The sequence below is a fragment of the Phasianus colchicus genome, chromosome Z, assembly GCF_987193195.1.
Source record: "Phasianus colchicus chromosome Z, bPhaCol1.hap1.1, whole genome shotgun sequence".
Taxonomy (NCBI): Eukaryota; Metazoa; Chordata; class Aves; order Galliformes; family Phasianidae; genus Phasianus; species Phasianus colchicus.
Window position 1 is genome coordinate 36,245,830 of NC_143476.1, and position 14,020 is coordinate 36,259,849.

The 14,020-nt window shown below is 40.5% G+C and overlaps 1 protein-coding gene across 12 annotated transcripts in view; it reads left to right on the forward strand.

The window, feature by feature from the left end:
* The first annotated feature begins 253 nt into the window (after positions 1-253).
* The window catches only part of PTBP3 (polypyrimidine tract binding protein 3), a 55,231-nt gene continuing 41,464 nt past the window's right edge, over positions 254-14,020 (forward strand). For 2 of the 12 annotated variants that reach the window (XM_031609769.2, XM_031609771.2), the window contains exons 1-3: positions 725-851; positions 7,717-7,843; positions 8,887-8,920. In XM_031609769.2, coding sequence (XP_031465629.1) covers positions 7,782-7,843; positions 8,887-8,920 — 96 coding nt within the window. In that variant the 5' untranslated portion in view covers positions 725-851; positions 7,717-7,781. The other 10 variants (XM_090131068.1, XM_090131066.1, XM_090131070.1 and 7 more) reach the window with 10 other exon arrangements.

The window sequence follows — 14,020 nt, forward strand, 5'->3', positions numbered from 1 at the left end:
AAGAGAGATGCGAGCAGCCTCCACAGCACACGCACTTCTGCGGGGACACACTGGACAAAGAGCTCTACGGGAGCGCAGCAGCCGGCCTCCACGCCCCGCTGCCGGCTGTGGGAGGCACAGGGCTCGGGCTGCGCCAGGAACCGCCTCGTGACTGGGACCCTTCTGCCTGGGGCTGCGGATTTCCTCCGCGCCCAGAACGAGGAACAGCGCGGCGAAACGCCACCAGCTGAGGGAACGGCACCACAGCCGAGGGCCTCCCCTCTTTCCTCCGAGGGCCTGAAGCGGCTCGCCCGCTCTCCGCATCACCGCACAGCCAGCCGCGCCCGAGAGGCAAAGACCGTCCCCGCGGCAGCGGCCCCTGCGCACGCGCGGCGAGGACGGGTCGAGGCTCCCTCAGCGCGCCTGCGCAGCGGCGGCGGGACCGGAGGGGCGGGAAGGCAGTGGCGGCCGCGCCCCTCTCCACGCCCACCGGCGGCAGCTCTCGCCGGCCCCGCGCCCCCCGATTGCGCAATGGACGGGTGAGTCCCCGCCGGCGGAGCGGGCGCTGCGGCGGAGCGGCGGCGAGGTGCCGCGGCACTTGATCCCGGGGGCTGGCGATCCTCGGGGGGCTTCACGTGGGGCGGGGCGGGGAGCGGCCTCGCCTCGCCTCCCTCCTCCCACTTCGGGGGAGGGGAGAGGGGCCCGGAGGACGGCCCCCGCCCGGGGGAGGCGAAAGGTGGGAGCCGGGCGGGGGGGGGCGGTGCTCGCGAGGGGCCGGGCCCGGCGTGGGGATATTGCCGCCCCGCCGCCCCGCCAGGTGCTCGGCAGGACGGAGTCGGCTGGCGGCGCGCCGATCGCTTTCTGCTCTCTGGGTTCGTCCCTTTTTCCTTCTTGCCTCTCCCTAGCCGGCTCGGCGGCGGAGTCGCGTTGCGATGCCGGTGCCTGACTTCCCTCCGGCGCCGAGACGCTGCTTTATTTCCCTTCCCTTTTCCTGGAGCGGCGGCCGGGCGCGGTGGGTGCGTGCCGCGGGCGGGCAGTGCCGTGCTGTGCCGGGCAGTGCCGAGCCGAGCCGTGCTGTGCCGTGCGCGGGGCCGGGCAGCGCGGCGCTCCGCTCCGCCGCGGGCATTGCCGTGCGCGGGGCCGGGCATTGCCGCGGGTCCTGGCTGGAGTTTCAGGACTGGGTAATAAAGTGGAGCGGTGATGCGTGCTGTCAGCTTTGCTCGTTGCTTAGGTACGAACGCGGTTGTGGATGGGTTTTTTTTCGTTTGTTTGTTTCGGGCTTTTTTTTCCTTTTTTTTTTTTCTTTGCCTGATGCTTTTTTCAGCGTGCTGAGAAATTTGACTGTCCCGAGAAGCTGTTCTTGACGTAAGTTCTGTCAGGTAAAAGCGGGCTGTTCTGTTCTTTCTCCTTATGCGTGAAAGCGATCACTCAGGGCAGTACATCTTTATGTGAGATGTAGGTATCACCAGCGCTAAGTTCACACTGCGACCTGGAGCAGCCGGACTGCTCCCGGGATCCACGTACTCTGAAGCAGAGAGTCAGAAGCTTCCTTCTCTCCTTTTTACCTCAAGACTGGTGGCAGTGCAGCCCAGCCTTCTCGGATGCCTTTCGACACGGTTGGGGTGGAAGCTGTGATAGGGAGGCAGGTTGAGGGCAATGCTTGAGTAAGTGCTGATTAATCCAGGAAAAATGGTGTAAGGAAGATGGTGCAAGGTATCTTTTTGGAAGGTACTTGAAAAAATGAAGCATATGTTCAGTGCCATCAGCTTTTTTTACCCTTTGCTTCAAAATAAGCTTTTGAGAAACTTCAGAAGGAGTCTTAGAGACTTAACATCACACTGAGAGTGAGAATAAGGCAAAGTCTGGGGACGTGTTACAGGCAGATCAGTGGAGCATTTTGAAAGAAATTTTCCTAGACAGAGCTTTTCAGGTGTTTTGGGAGTGATGCAGGTTTTGATGATAACTGCAGGTTTTATGCTGTGGTTTGTGATGCAGCCTTGGCACTGCAGGAAGGCATGCTCTGCAGGGTGCTTGAAGGGACTGGGTTTTTGTTGGAAGGTGCTGAGGGCTTTCTGAGAGCTGAACTTGATTGCAGGATGTCCGAACTGTCAGGCAGTTAAAACACAAGCTGCTGAGGCACTGGAGTAAAACTACCCTACAATGAATAATTAAAATAATAATAATAATAAAATCTGTCTTGTATTTTAGTTGTTAAATACCTTTCAGAATAAGAAGAGTGATAGAATAAAATTGTACTCTTTGGAACCAGGGGATGGTACTTACAGGGAGTAGTTGTGTCCTGTTAGATGCAGAAGCTACTTTGAATACAAAACTTAATTCTAGTGGGGATAAGAAAGCATGAAGTTAAACAAAGAGGAAATGTTTTTGTTTGGATCAGGAACCTTCTCTCCAGCAGCAAGCTGAATGTGAGTCAGCACCGTGCCCTGGAGCCCCAAAAGGCCAGCTGTGCCCTGGGGTGCATCGGGTCCAGCACTGCTTGCAGGTGAGTGGAGGGCTTATCCCCTCAGCTCAACGCTGTGTGGCCTCTTGTCCAGCACTGCGTGCAGGCTGCGTGCTGGTGTGAGAAGGGCATCAGACTATCAGAGTGTCTGAAGACAAAGATGGGGAAGGGTCTGGAGAACAAGAGGTGCAGGGAGCAGCTGCGGCCCCTTGTTTTGCACGGCGTAGAGCACAGGAGCTGAGGGGATGCTTCATGGCAATGAGCTGCCTATGAGCAATAAGCTCTGCTCTGTGACAGCGACAGAGGGAGCGATGTGGAGCAGTGCCAGGGGATGGTCGGGGGGGGTCAGGGAAAGGCTGTGCCCCAGAGGGCAGCAGGCATGGCACAGCTCCCCAGGGCAGCAGGCACAGCCCTGAGCTGCTGGAGCTGCGGGAGCGTTTGGGCACTGCTCTCAAGTATAGGGTTTGGGTTTTAGATAGCCTTGTGTGGAGTCGGAGACTGAGCTCGGTGGTCCTTGTGGGTCCCTTCCAGCTTGAGTTGTTCTGTGATTAAATGAAAATTTTCCCTTTTTATGGCAAAGCAATTGGCTGTCTGTTAATATTATTGCATTTGGAGGTAAATGTGATCCAAGTTAAGGTGATTAAGTTGAAAGCCATTAGCAACGATATAAGCTATAATTTTCAATTGACTGTTGATGGCAGAGCTTGTGTGTACATGTATATTGTATATTCTTTAAGTGAAGATACTGACTTTCTTAAGGGGAAAAAGTCAGGAATAGCAGTAAATACTGAAACTGAATATCTATTTCCTAGTTAAATTCATCCACTCCATTATCGGACCAAACCTCTATGTTTTACAAAGCTTCTGAATTCTGGAAGCTGATGTTGAATTTGGACTTGGTGATCTTTCGGGTCTTTTTCAACCCGAGCAATTCTATGATTCTATGTTCAAGCTTTTAAAGAGATGCATATATGTAATTATCCCTAGAGTTCACAAATATTTACGGGATTTGCATTATATATTTTTCATATGATAAGAAAATGTAGGATTTATAATTCTAACATAACTCCTCTGTTGATATCTGATTCTAATGCAGTTTGAGTTATATGTCCAGGAAAGATGTTCATACTAAGTAAATATCGGGTGAAAACGTCCCTGCACATGAGAATACTGTTCAGTGAATAAACTTGCTTACTAGCAGCATCTAATATAATTGGAAGTATGACTTTTCTGACATCAGAAACATGAAAATAGCGAATTCTAAATCACTCACAAATTCTTTACTCGTTCTTAAAATATTGTTTACATTATTTCATCTATAGTCAAGAAAACTTTTGGTGCCCTGGGGGGGAGATCAGCAATTGAGTATGCAGACTCTCACCAGGGGCTGTTTATGAATGTTCCCACTGCAGGAATGCCGTGCTAGCTGATTGCCTTTGGCAAACATAAGTGTGTGTAGACTGACATGCTTATTAAACCCGCATTGTATCAGAATGTGAGGGTGGGACTTAGCTCTATAATGAAAGTAAGCCTGTAGCTCTGCTAAGGAACAGTGTTTCATGGAATGTCACTTTTGCTTTCAGTTTTTCTGATGTTGACCATTGTTCATATGTATTTTAAATTTCTTTTTGTACTGCATGAGCTTTGTGTTTGAGACGTTTTTCCATATCAGTATGTGAATACAGAGTTCATCTTATCAAATCTGTGGATGCAAGTTTTACATTGCAGTTGAAGGCAACATTTTTGACACTGTTGCAAGTAGGTAGATGAAAAGGAAAAAGTGTTTTGACTGTTGCTGTTGATAGCATTCTTCCTTGCTATTGCTGTTTACCATTTAACTAAAGCTGTTCTAACAGGTCAGTTGCTAGAAGTGCAGCACCATCCTCAGCAGCTCATTTCTGTACTTGCATAATAGTGAAGCACTTGTGTGTGTGAGCTACATGGTAAATTGTGCTGGTACCGTGCTGCCACGCTGCTGATAGCTTCAGGGAAAGCTGTGAAAGTAGGTGGGTGGGGAACGGTATGGCTGGTTCCTCTCACTTTAGCCTTAGATCAGCATAAAGTGACCAGGAAACCGCACCCTAAATTTCCGGTGATAGCCGATGGGATGAATGCTCATATGCTTCAACAATCTGACCATTATCTCTGCAATTAACTTTCTTAATCACACCATACTACAAATAGTATAACATGGTGATGTTATTCATTATAAGACATGTGTATTGTAGCGGCATTTGAAGGCTAGGAGAAGACATACTTCCTCAAAAGTGCATACCAGAAGCACAGGAATCAATATAATGCTTTCTTACATAGATTCTAGTCATGTGGTTGACCCCACCAGATGCTCACGCAGTAATCCCCACTGGGATCTTATCACTGTAAACAAACAGCCCTTGGGATTTAGATTGCTTTTACCATGGAAACAAGGGTGATCCACAGACAGTTCAACAGGCAGAAATCAAATCTTAGAATTTCTTCTGGTTTGGTATCAGACAATGTAGAGAAATCAGGGACTTGGTAACCCTTTTCTTGACTTTAGGGGGCATGGTTGCTACGTGTACAATAGCATGTGAAAAGTACGCGAAGCAATTTCCCTCTGTAACCAAGACCAGGCTGCTGCTGATTTGTTCTCCTGTATCTTGCAGTGATTTGATAGAGAGCATTGCTCCAACTTTGATTCTTGCTTTCTGTGTAACTCCTAGATTCCAGTACTTTTGGAAAGCATGGAGGATTTCAAGAATGTTTATGCAAATGTCAGAGAGACGATGTTTTTGTAGGGCTCTTTTTGAGTAAGCATGTGAATTAAGCTTCATTCATTATCAGACAGCAGACTGACACACACCTTCGAACTCTTAACCAGAACATGTTGTACACTAGAAACACTTAGAATGCAGTTTGCCAGTCAGCGTTAAATGCATGTTGCCACAGTGACCCAAAAATCACTGCAAATTAAATGAATACAGCATTTGAGATGCATGCCAGGTAACTTAGTGCAATCTGTAAGCTGTACATAACCCCTCTTGATTTTCGTAGGTCTTGTTTTCCTATCAGGCTTTTCTTGGCTTGATGAGGATTTTCCTTCTAGTTTCATTTCTCTGGGATTTTTTGTTCATTTTTTTTTTTCATTTTAGTACCTACTATAATGCATATGTTTTCTTACTTTTTTAAATGTCACTTTACTTCCCTCTCTCTATTTTCCAGTCTCCAGTCTCTCTAATTTCTTTTTCTTGCTTTATGTATGCAGACAAGATACTCATTCAGATCTTGTGTTACCAGAAGAATTACTCTAGCTTTACATTTGTTCATTCTGTCTTGGTTCATTACCTGTCCTTTCCCAAAACACCATCAGATTGTAATCTGTAGGGTTTCTTTGTTTATTTTGTTTTCAAGTTATTCATTGCACAGTATAATGCACTGGATATGGTAGGAACTGTAGTATGAAAACTTCCTCCATGGAAGCCTCGTGAACTCATACGTACATTATTTGTTAACCTTTCATTTGGCTTCTGGCAATGCTGACAATGCTGACAATCTTCCTATATGATTGGTAGAAGTACACAGAAGCTTGCTGTCCATATAGGATTGGGCAATTTCAGAAGATAAGTATGAATGCAGGTACTCTCTTGAATTTTTTTTTTTTGTCTTTAAATGTTTTTTTTTTTTTTTTTTTCCCTTGCTCTTTCTGCTCTGAAGGACCAAATATTTATAGGGAAAGGGTGCCGAAGAGTAACTGAAGATATACACTGAAAAAATACAGATGTTGCCCAGTCTTATAGGTCTGTAACATTGTTTAGCTTGTGCCCTAAGGAAGAGTCAGTGAAAATATACATTGTTTCCTGATAAACAAAATAAACTGGTGTCTATAATTCTATTTAGGTACTAGTTATGTTTTTTGTTTGTTTGTTTTACCTAGATGAAAAGGTAATTTTTGGCTACCTGTTGCTTTAGAAATGGAGTTGTCTTATCCATCATTAGTCTGGAAGTGTTTGGTAGATCAGTTACTCCAGGCTGATCTTTTCTGTCTGAATGACACCACTTCCTCCAATAATGTGTTATTCAGTTTATTGAAACAATTTTTTTACATATAATGGTTCTCTTTTCCAAAAATAGAAAAATATATATGGAAATAAATTTGGGTACTTAAAAAGTCTGAAAGTAACTTGAAAGTAGTTCTTCACTGCTAAGTCTTGTCTGCAAAATCACTTGAAATACTTTGCTTTCTGTTGGTCAAAGGATGAGACAGTAGCAATGTAAATAGTGCTGTAGAATCACTAAGGAACAAGGTTGTGATTCCGTGGGAATTCTTGTTTTGTGAATTTTATTTTGCAGCCATGGGATTTATCTTTTTTTTTTTTTTTTTTCTTTGTATAAAATAGATGTTGTTAACACATACTTGTGACAAGCATTGTTTGGACTGTTGTGAACAGTGTTTTATTGGAGGAGCTCTTTATCATGGTACGAGTCATCATATTAGTATTTGTCTTAAAAGATATGAATGGAGACTGATAATAAACAAAGTCTCAGTAGGATCCGGAGTTCTCAAAAAATGCCATCTGAAGCCTAGATTAAAACTGTTCTAGTGTAATGAGTGCCAGTAACTTGACTTTTAACTAAAGCAATCTGATTTAAAATTGTAGGCTGCTCTAAGGTGATAACTGGTTGAATTACCAGTGTAAATACCTAGAATGCTAACACGATCTGTCGATTTAAATATTAATAGAATTCAAAAATAAGTTTTCTTATCAGAATCAGGTCTGTCCCCCCTACCAGAAGGAAGTCATACTTAACATTAAAGTCATTTTACTCTGACAGTTATATCACTTCAGTATACTTTGATCAGGAAAAAAGATAATTTTTCATGTATTCAATTCAGAGTTTCAAGAAATGAGGGCTGTTAGAGGATGCACTGGAGGGAAAGTTGCATTCTGCATGAATGATGATATTTGGTGGCCCTGCATGAGGCAGGGGGGTTTGGAGATTCATGATCCTTGAGGTCTCTTCCCCTGGCCATTCTGTGATTTGAGGGGACTGAATGACGGAGGGAGAGGCGCTTGTTGCTGCATACTGAAAAGATGCAGCATTCATTTCTACAGGAGATGTGGGCTTTATGGATATAGGGAAATATGAAACTCTACTGTAGTTTACATTAAAGTTGTGTGCTTTCATGAGTCTGTAGACAATCGGAGAGATTATTTTGTCCTTTTTTGTATGATTAACTATGCTATTACCAAAGCTTTTTTTCTGAAAAATGATTCTAACAGGGGCTGTTCTATTAGTGCTTGTTTCAACAGGTGAAACAGACTTGAGCTGAGGATCAAAGACTACTGCATGTGAACATACCATGCAGGAAGAAATGACGAACGAGGATGAAACAAAGCAGACCAGCGAAAAGGAACAAGAAGAGTGGGTATCATAGACATGACTGTGCTTTTCTTTCAAACAACACTACTCTCCTAGAAAATCTTAAGCAGTAATTTGAAATTCAACTTGTTTATGAAAGTATTATTCTCTATTGTTAATCTTGATGCAAATCTTTCATGTAGCTTATTCATGTGATACTTAATTTACGTGATGCACATAATTGTGCAGACTTCTGTTACTTTACATCTGCTTGATTTCAAGTGTGCAATTCTCAGAGTTTTTAAATCTCGCAATTATATGATTGTTTTGTGAATATGAATCTTCATTAAAATATATACATCCATGGCATTTGTTGTGGATAGAAGCTTAAAATGTGAATCCAAAAATTAAAAACTCGAAAAGAAAAAAACATCCAAAATATGTGTCTTTGGAGTGTTGTGATCAAGTTGAGAATAGGATCACTGTTATGTTCTTGAATGATTTTATCACTCCGAAGTAAATATTTACCAAAGTAGTTTAATGGTTTTAAATGAATGATCATTCGAAGAGGAAATCTTTTTGGTAGCTTCATATCAATTCAGGTTTTTTTGGATGCATGGGAAGGGAGGTTGGTGGTGGTGTTATGGGGTTGTTTTTTTTTTTTTTTTTCCCTTCCAAATATGCTAGTCATGAGCTAAGTTTGGTACATTATTTAGTTTTATAAAACAATAGAGATAATAACAGAAATGGGTGTCCTTCATTCTATAAGGTTTAGCTGTTGATAAATACCTGTAATACTGTTCATGCTTTTTGTTATTGTTATTTTCACAAGGAACTATTTTTAAAAACTAATGGTAAAAAGGGTATGGTTTATATAGCAATTTTGAAGAACTTTGACTGGTTGCTATTGTGATCCAGACTGTCATGTGTTGTTTTTTCTCCGTACTGTACATTGTTAAACCATTTCCTTTGCAAGAGAAAAGTCCACAGCTCATCACAGTTCTACTTTTGCAACTGTTTTCTTTCTTTCTTTAGACTTTTTACCACTATCTTTGCAATAATTTGCCCTCTAACATCTTTCATTTTCTCTCATTTTTTTTATACAGCCTTGTTACAGATGTTTCAGCTGTTGATTTAAAGGTATGAATCATTTTTCATCTTTTCCTGTGCACTTGTTCCTTCTTTTAGTATAAAACAGTAAAACACTTGTGGTTGGCAGGGACCTAAAATATAATCAATGTTCAAGGCCCTGTGCTGTCAGAATATAATGCTGCTTATTTTTACTGTTGTTTAACTGGTCTATTTTATTAGTTCTGCTTTGCTTAACCATATTTTTCTGAATATTAATCATTCACAATAATATATTATAAAATAGATAGTCCAGTAATGGCACTTCTATACTTCAGAAGTGTGTGTAAGGTTTTTTTTTTCTGACCAAATGGAAAACAGATAAGCTTGCTGATGATTTAAGTAGGAGACTGTTTGTTTACATCATGTAAATATCTTCAGACTTGTGGATAGTAAAATGTAAAATACAGCAAAACTATACGTGGTACCACATCATACAGATAATGTATTTGCGATGTGGAAAAGTATTAAGATTAAGGAAATGAGGTTCTCACAGCATAGGATTCTGTGGTGTTTATTTACAGATGCCTTCACACATTCAATTGCTTTTAAAGAATTAGGATGGAAATTTTGGTAAGGATTGTGTTGAGTATCATATTTCTTCTTTAAAGAAGGAATATATCTGAAAAGAATCTACTGAAGTAACTTTCTCTTCGAACAGAAAGCCTGTTTTAACCTGTTGGGAAAACTGTAATTTTCATCTTTACATATTTAAGTGTTAAGTAGGAGGCATTCATCTTTCTTGCTAGTAAAATTTGTATTTATACTATCATAAAACAACATTACTGAAAATTATAAGCTAAAGGTAGCAGTACAAATAAAAGCTGTCTTTTTTTTTTTTTATGCACAGCAGGGTTTGTGTGTCACAGTGCCTGCTTGGTCTCTGCAGCATTCAAAATTATACATGGATTCTTATCCTTTAGGATGAGTTTAAAGTGATGAGTTCTAGCTAACAGGCAGGTATTATGGAAAAGAAGTGTTAAATTGGTAGAAATAGCAGAACTAAAATCAAAATAGCAACATGTGCTCAGTAACTCACTACACATATAACAGCTCAGGACTGTCTGCCAGCTAATAAGGGACAAGCTGGTAGATGCTTTCCACCTTGTAAATATCTAATCTACCTCAGCCTGAATGAATGAGACACAACAGGGATATCTGGCCTTGGAGGATATCCCAGGACACCTGGGGTCAAGCTCATGTGGCTGTAGCTTTCACACTCATTGCCTTGAACTTCTGATGCTCACTGCTCCTTTTAACAATGAAGTGGAGAGAACCACTTTTCTACAACTTTGTAATGATCTTCACATTAATTATTACTCTTTTACAGAAGGGATAAAAAGACGAATACTTGATATTTGTCCAAGTTGTTGTGAGTTAATTAATGCATTTATTCTGCCCTGATCAAAACCATGGCATTATAGAGCTTTGAAGTCCATGTTTTATGAAGCTGAAATTCTTACTGCTTTTCTCTAGACTAATGTGTTACCATCTGCATTTTTAGGGTATAATTCTTTGTAGATATTTTGAAAGTTATATTAGTATTCTGGAGAAGGAAGAAGTGTGATTACTATGCAAAATAATTTGGCATTTGTTAACTTTATTAAAATAAGGAGATAATTATGCCTGTATTGTGTAAACAGACAAGGCATGTCTAATAGCGTTGTCTCAGAGTTGTGATCAGTAGCACAGAGTCTAGGTGGGGATCTTTAGGTAGTGCTTTTCCCAAGGGACCAGTACTGTGCCTAATCTTGTTCAACATCTTCATCAATGACCTCTGTCAAGGGATAGAATGCACCTTCGGTGAATTTGCTGAGGATATGAAGCTGAGTGGAGAGGCTGAAACACTGGAAGGCTGTGATGCCATTCAGCAAGACGTGGACAGATTGAGTGGAGAGGAACTGCAGAGGGTTCAACAAGGACAAGTGCAGAGTGCTGCACTTGGAAGGGAATAACTGCATGTATCAGTACAAGTTAGGGGCTGACCTGACTGGAAAGGAGCTCTACAGAGAAGGAGTTAGGTGTCCTGTTGGACAGTGGGTTGAGCATGAGGAATCAGCATGTCCTTATGCCCAAGAAGGCCAATGTTATCTTGGACTAAATGATCTCCAGAGGTCCCTTCCAACCCCTATGATTCTTTGATTTTCTGGCTTTGTGTGTATCCTTGTATCCTCTAGTAATAAAATCTGTTTCACAAAGCCAAAAACAAAAAGAAATGTTTCAGGGATGTCTGTCCCAGAAATGTAAAGATTTGTTATCTGAATCTTAGTCCATTTTTTTAGCCATTTTTTTGTAGGTTTACTGCCACAAGTTTTTGGAAGGCAATTTAGAGAGCAGTGAATGTTATTTAGGTCAAGATTCCTTGTCTACAAATTTGTTTTGAATAGGATTGGCATTTTTGCTTCTTCCTTTACTTAGGTAATGATTTTTCTATTGTGTGTCTATGATGATACACTATATTTACGTGCTTGCTGTGTTTAATGTGTTTATATCTCTAACATTTTAGTCTTATTTTTAGATCTGTCTATGTAATTCTGGGGAGAATACTCTGTCAAATTATTGCTGTGTGCTTATTTTCTTCTGTCTCAGGTACTCTTTGCAAGTGTTGAAGACAGGATTTTGGGCCTTGTGAACTTTTGGACTGTCACATTCTCAGTTTACATAGGAATGGCAATGCTGTTAAAGTAGACAAATACTTTAAGTACTTCTTAGTTAAATAACAACTTTCAAATCTGTTGAACATATGTCAATCAAACTGAATTTCCTTCAGCAGATCTTTTTCCAACAACAATTTTATTTTTGCCTGTTCACTTGTTTGCTTCTTTTGATGGAGACTGTCCACTTCTGGGATTACTTGCTAGCTTTGGTTGAGGTGACATACTAATGCATAAAAGTGCATGAAACGTGGAAAGCATGTAAGCACATCTGAATTTGAGCCTGGCACAAGTAAGTTATGCTGAAGTCAGAAAATGTTTGAAAAGAGTTTAAATGTGAAAAACTGAGCTGGCAAGTAAACCTGTATATGTAATCAAAGTTGTGAATCAGAATCCAGTACAGAGAAACTGTTTCAAAACTCAGGCTTAATACAGAACAAGTGAAGCTGCATTCATTAGATCTTATGTGTGAGTTACAAAACTTTGCCAATCTGGACTTGATATTCATGCTGCTAACTGTGAAGCTTTTGTCCCTGTCATTGGTATTTTCCTCCTGTCATAGTAGAAAAGTACACAGAGGTTTCTGTAATGCTGATTCAAGGCATCATGAGAGACTGAACCTAGCATTAGCTTTTTTGATGAAGTCCCCTTAACACCACTGTGCCTTGTCTGTATTTAACTTTTAAGTTGGATGGTGCTAGTATTTCTGTGAATGAAAGTGTAGTTTTAGTAGGAGAAAAGGAGTCTCTCATTAAATAATAAGTGGAAAGAGACATGTAAATATTGCAAATATTACATTTGTTAAATTTTTTGGGGAGAAAGATATTAGAATAATATTGATTGACTGCAAATATCTTTTGTTAAGTGAAAAATAAATGTTAATTGCTGAATTTTATTAGAGACAACAAGTACTTACTATGGAATATACTATATAAATTCTGACCTCTTTATTAGTAAGTTCTGTGCAATATAGACAAAATTGCTTCCCCTTTGCATGGCTGCTTAGGCTGGCCTTTGCAAAATGTTGCTAATCATGATACGCTTTCAGGAAGGACCTTCAACACTTCTATTGATGCTGATAAAGTGAAGTTTCATTCTGACCTCCAGATGCTGTTCATCTGAACATGGAGCAGATTGAGTATTACTTACAGGAGGAAGAAACAACCTTGTCTTTATTTAAAAAATTGTTTTCCATCTTGGCCTGTTGAATTTGATTCCCAAGATGGAGCAGGGTAGAGGGAAAGCAAAAGATTCAATAAGCTGCTTATTCACCTTTGTGTCAGTAAGCTGTTAATTCAGCTGGGATGCATTGTGCCATCAGGTATGCAGCCACAGCTCTGTGATTCTGCTGTAGAGATGATAAGTTATTTTTTTATTCAGTTAGGTTGTCCTTTTGACAAACAGTGGGGAAATAGTATGGAATATATGGGAAAAAGAGTCTAAGCTGGTATTCCTGTTGAAGATTTTGCGACAGAAAATTCAGTTCTGGTGTCAGTATGGATAAATTTCTGTTATCCAATTTCATTGCTAGGTTTTTGTTCAAACATTGGTCTTGGTTGTGCCCTAATTTAATCCAATCTGAGTGTTGTAAGAATATAGGATAATAACACTGTTAGATACAGGTTTTCTTGGTACGTATATGTAGTGTTTACAAGTGAGGACCAGTGAATCAAACTGCTGGTGTACCTTTTTCTATTCTGACCGAAAATTGAAAACAGCAATTCACTTTTTTAGAAAAATATTATAACAAGTGTCCAAATTGTATTCCTTAATGCTGAAGATGACCTAGGCAAGCTGACTTTAGGAAAGAGAAAAAGCACACAGTATTATAGTTATGTTTAGAAGAGCTAATATCTGTGCTTAACTGAAACGGTGATTGAGTTGTTGTCAGTTTAAGTACTTTTCATTACTGTGTCCTTGCATAATGCTGGCCTAAGGTTTGAGAGGGGTCAAGCAGACTAAATGACTCTTTAGTTCTTCCTGAGCTTATTGCTTAATGAAAATTCATGGTGCTTACACCTAACAAATATTTAGTTGCATTTTGTTTTTTTGGAAGAAGGGAATAAAAGGATTTTTAGAATCTGCTCTAAGATGGCAAGTGGAAAAAGAATGTTTACAGTCATATTTAGTGCAGGATGATGAGGTCCTTTGATTTTTTTTTTTCATTCTTTTTCATTATTGTACTTAGTAACTACAGTAGAAAAAAAATGTTCAGTTAAATAAAACCATTGAGTGTTTAAAAAGCAAATACCTTGATTTCTGGTTTCTGTTATAGCAGTTAGGGGCAAACATGATTACTGAATGGCTATGGTGAAACTGTATGCAAAAAGCTGAAAATGGCTGGAGTATGACTTCAGGGTTTTAACTGACAAAGTTGCTTTTTCTTTATTTCATCCCCTATATATAAAACCAGAGTACACATTATTTTGAGCTTGTGATTTCTTTATTTTTGTCAAAA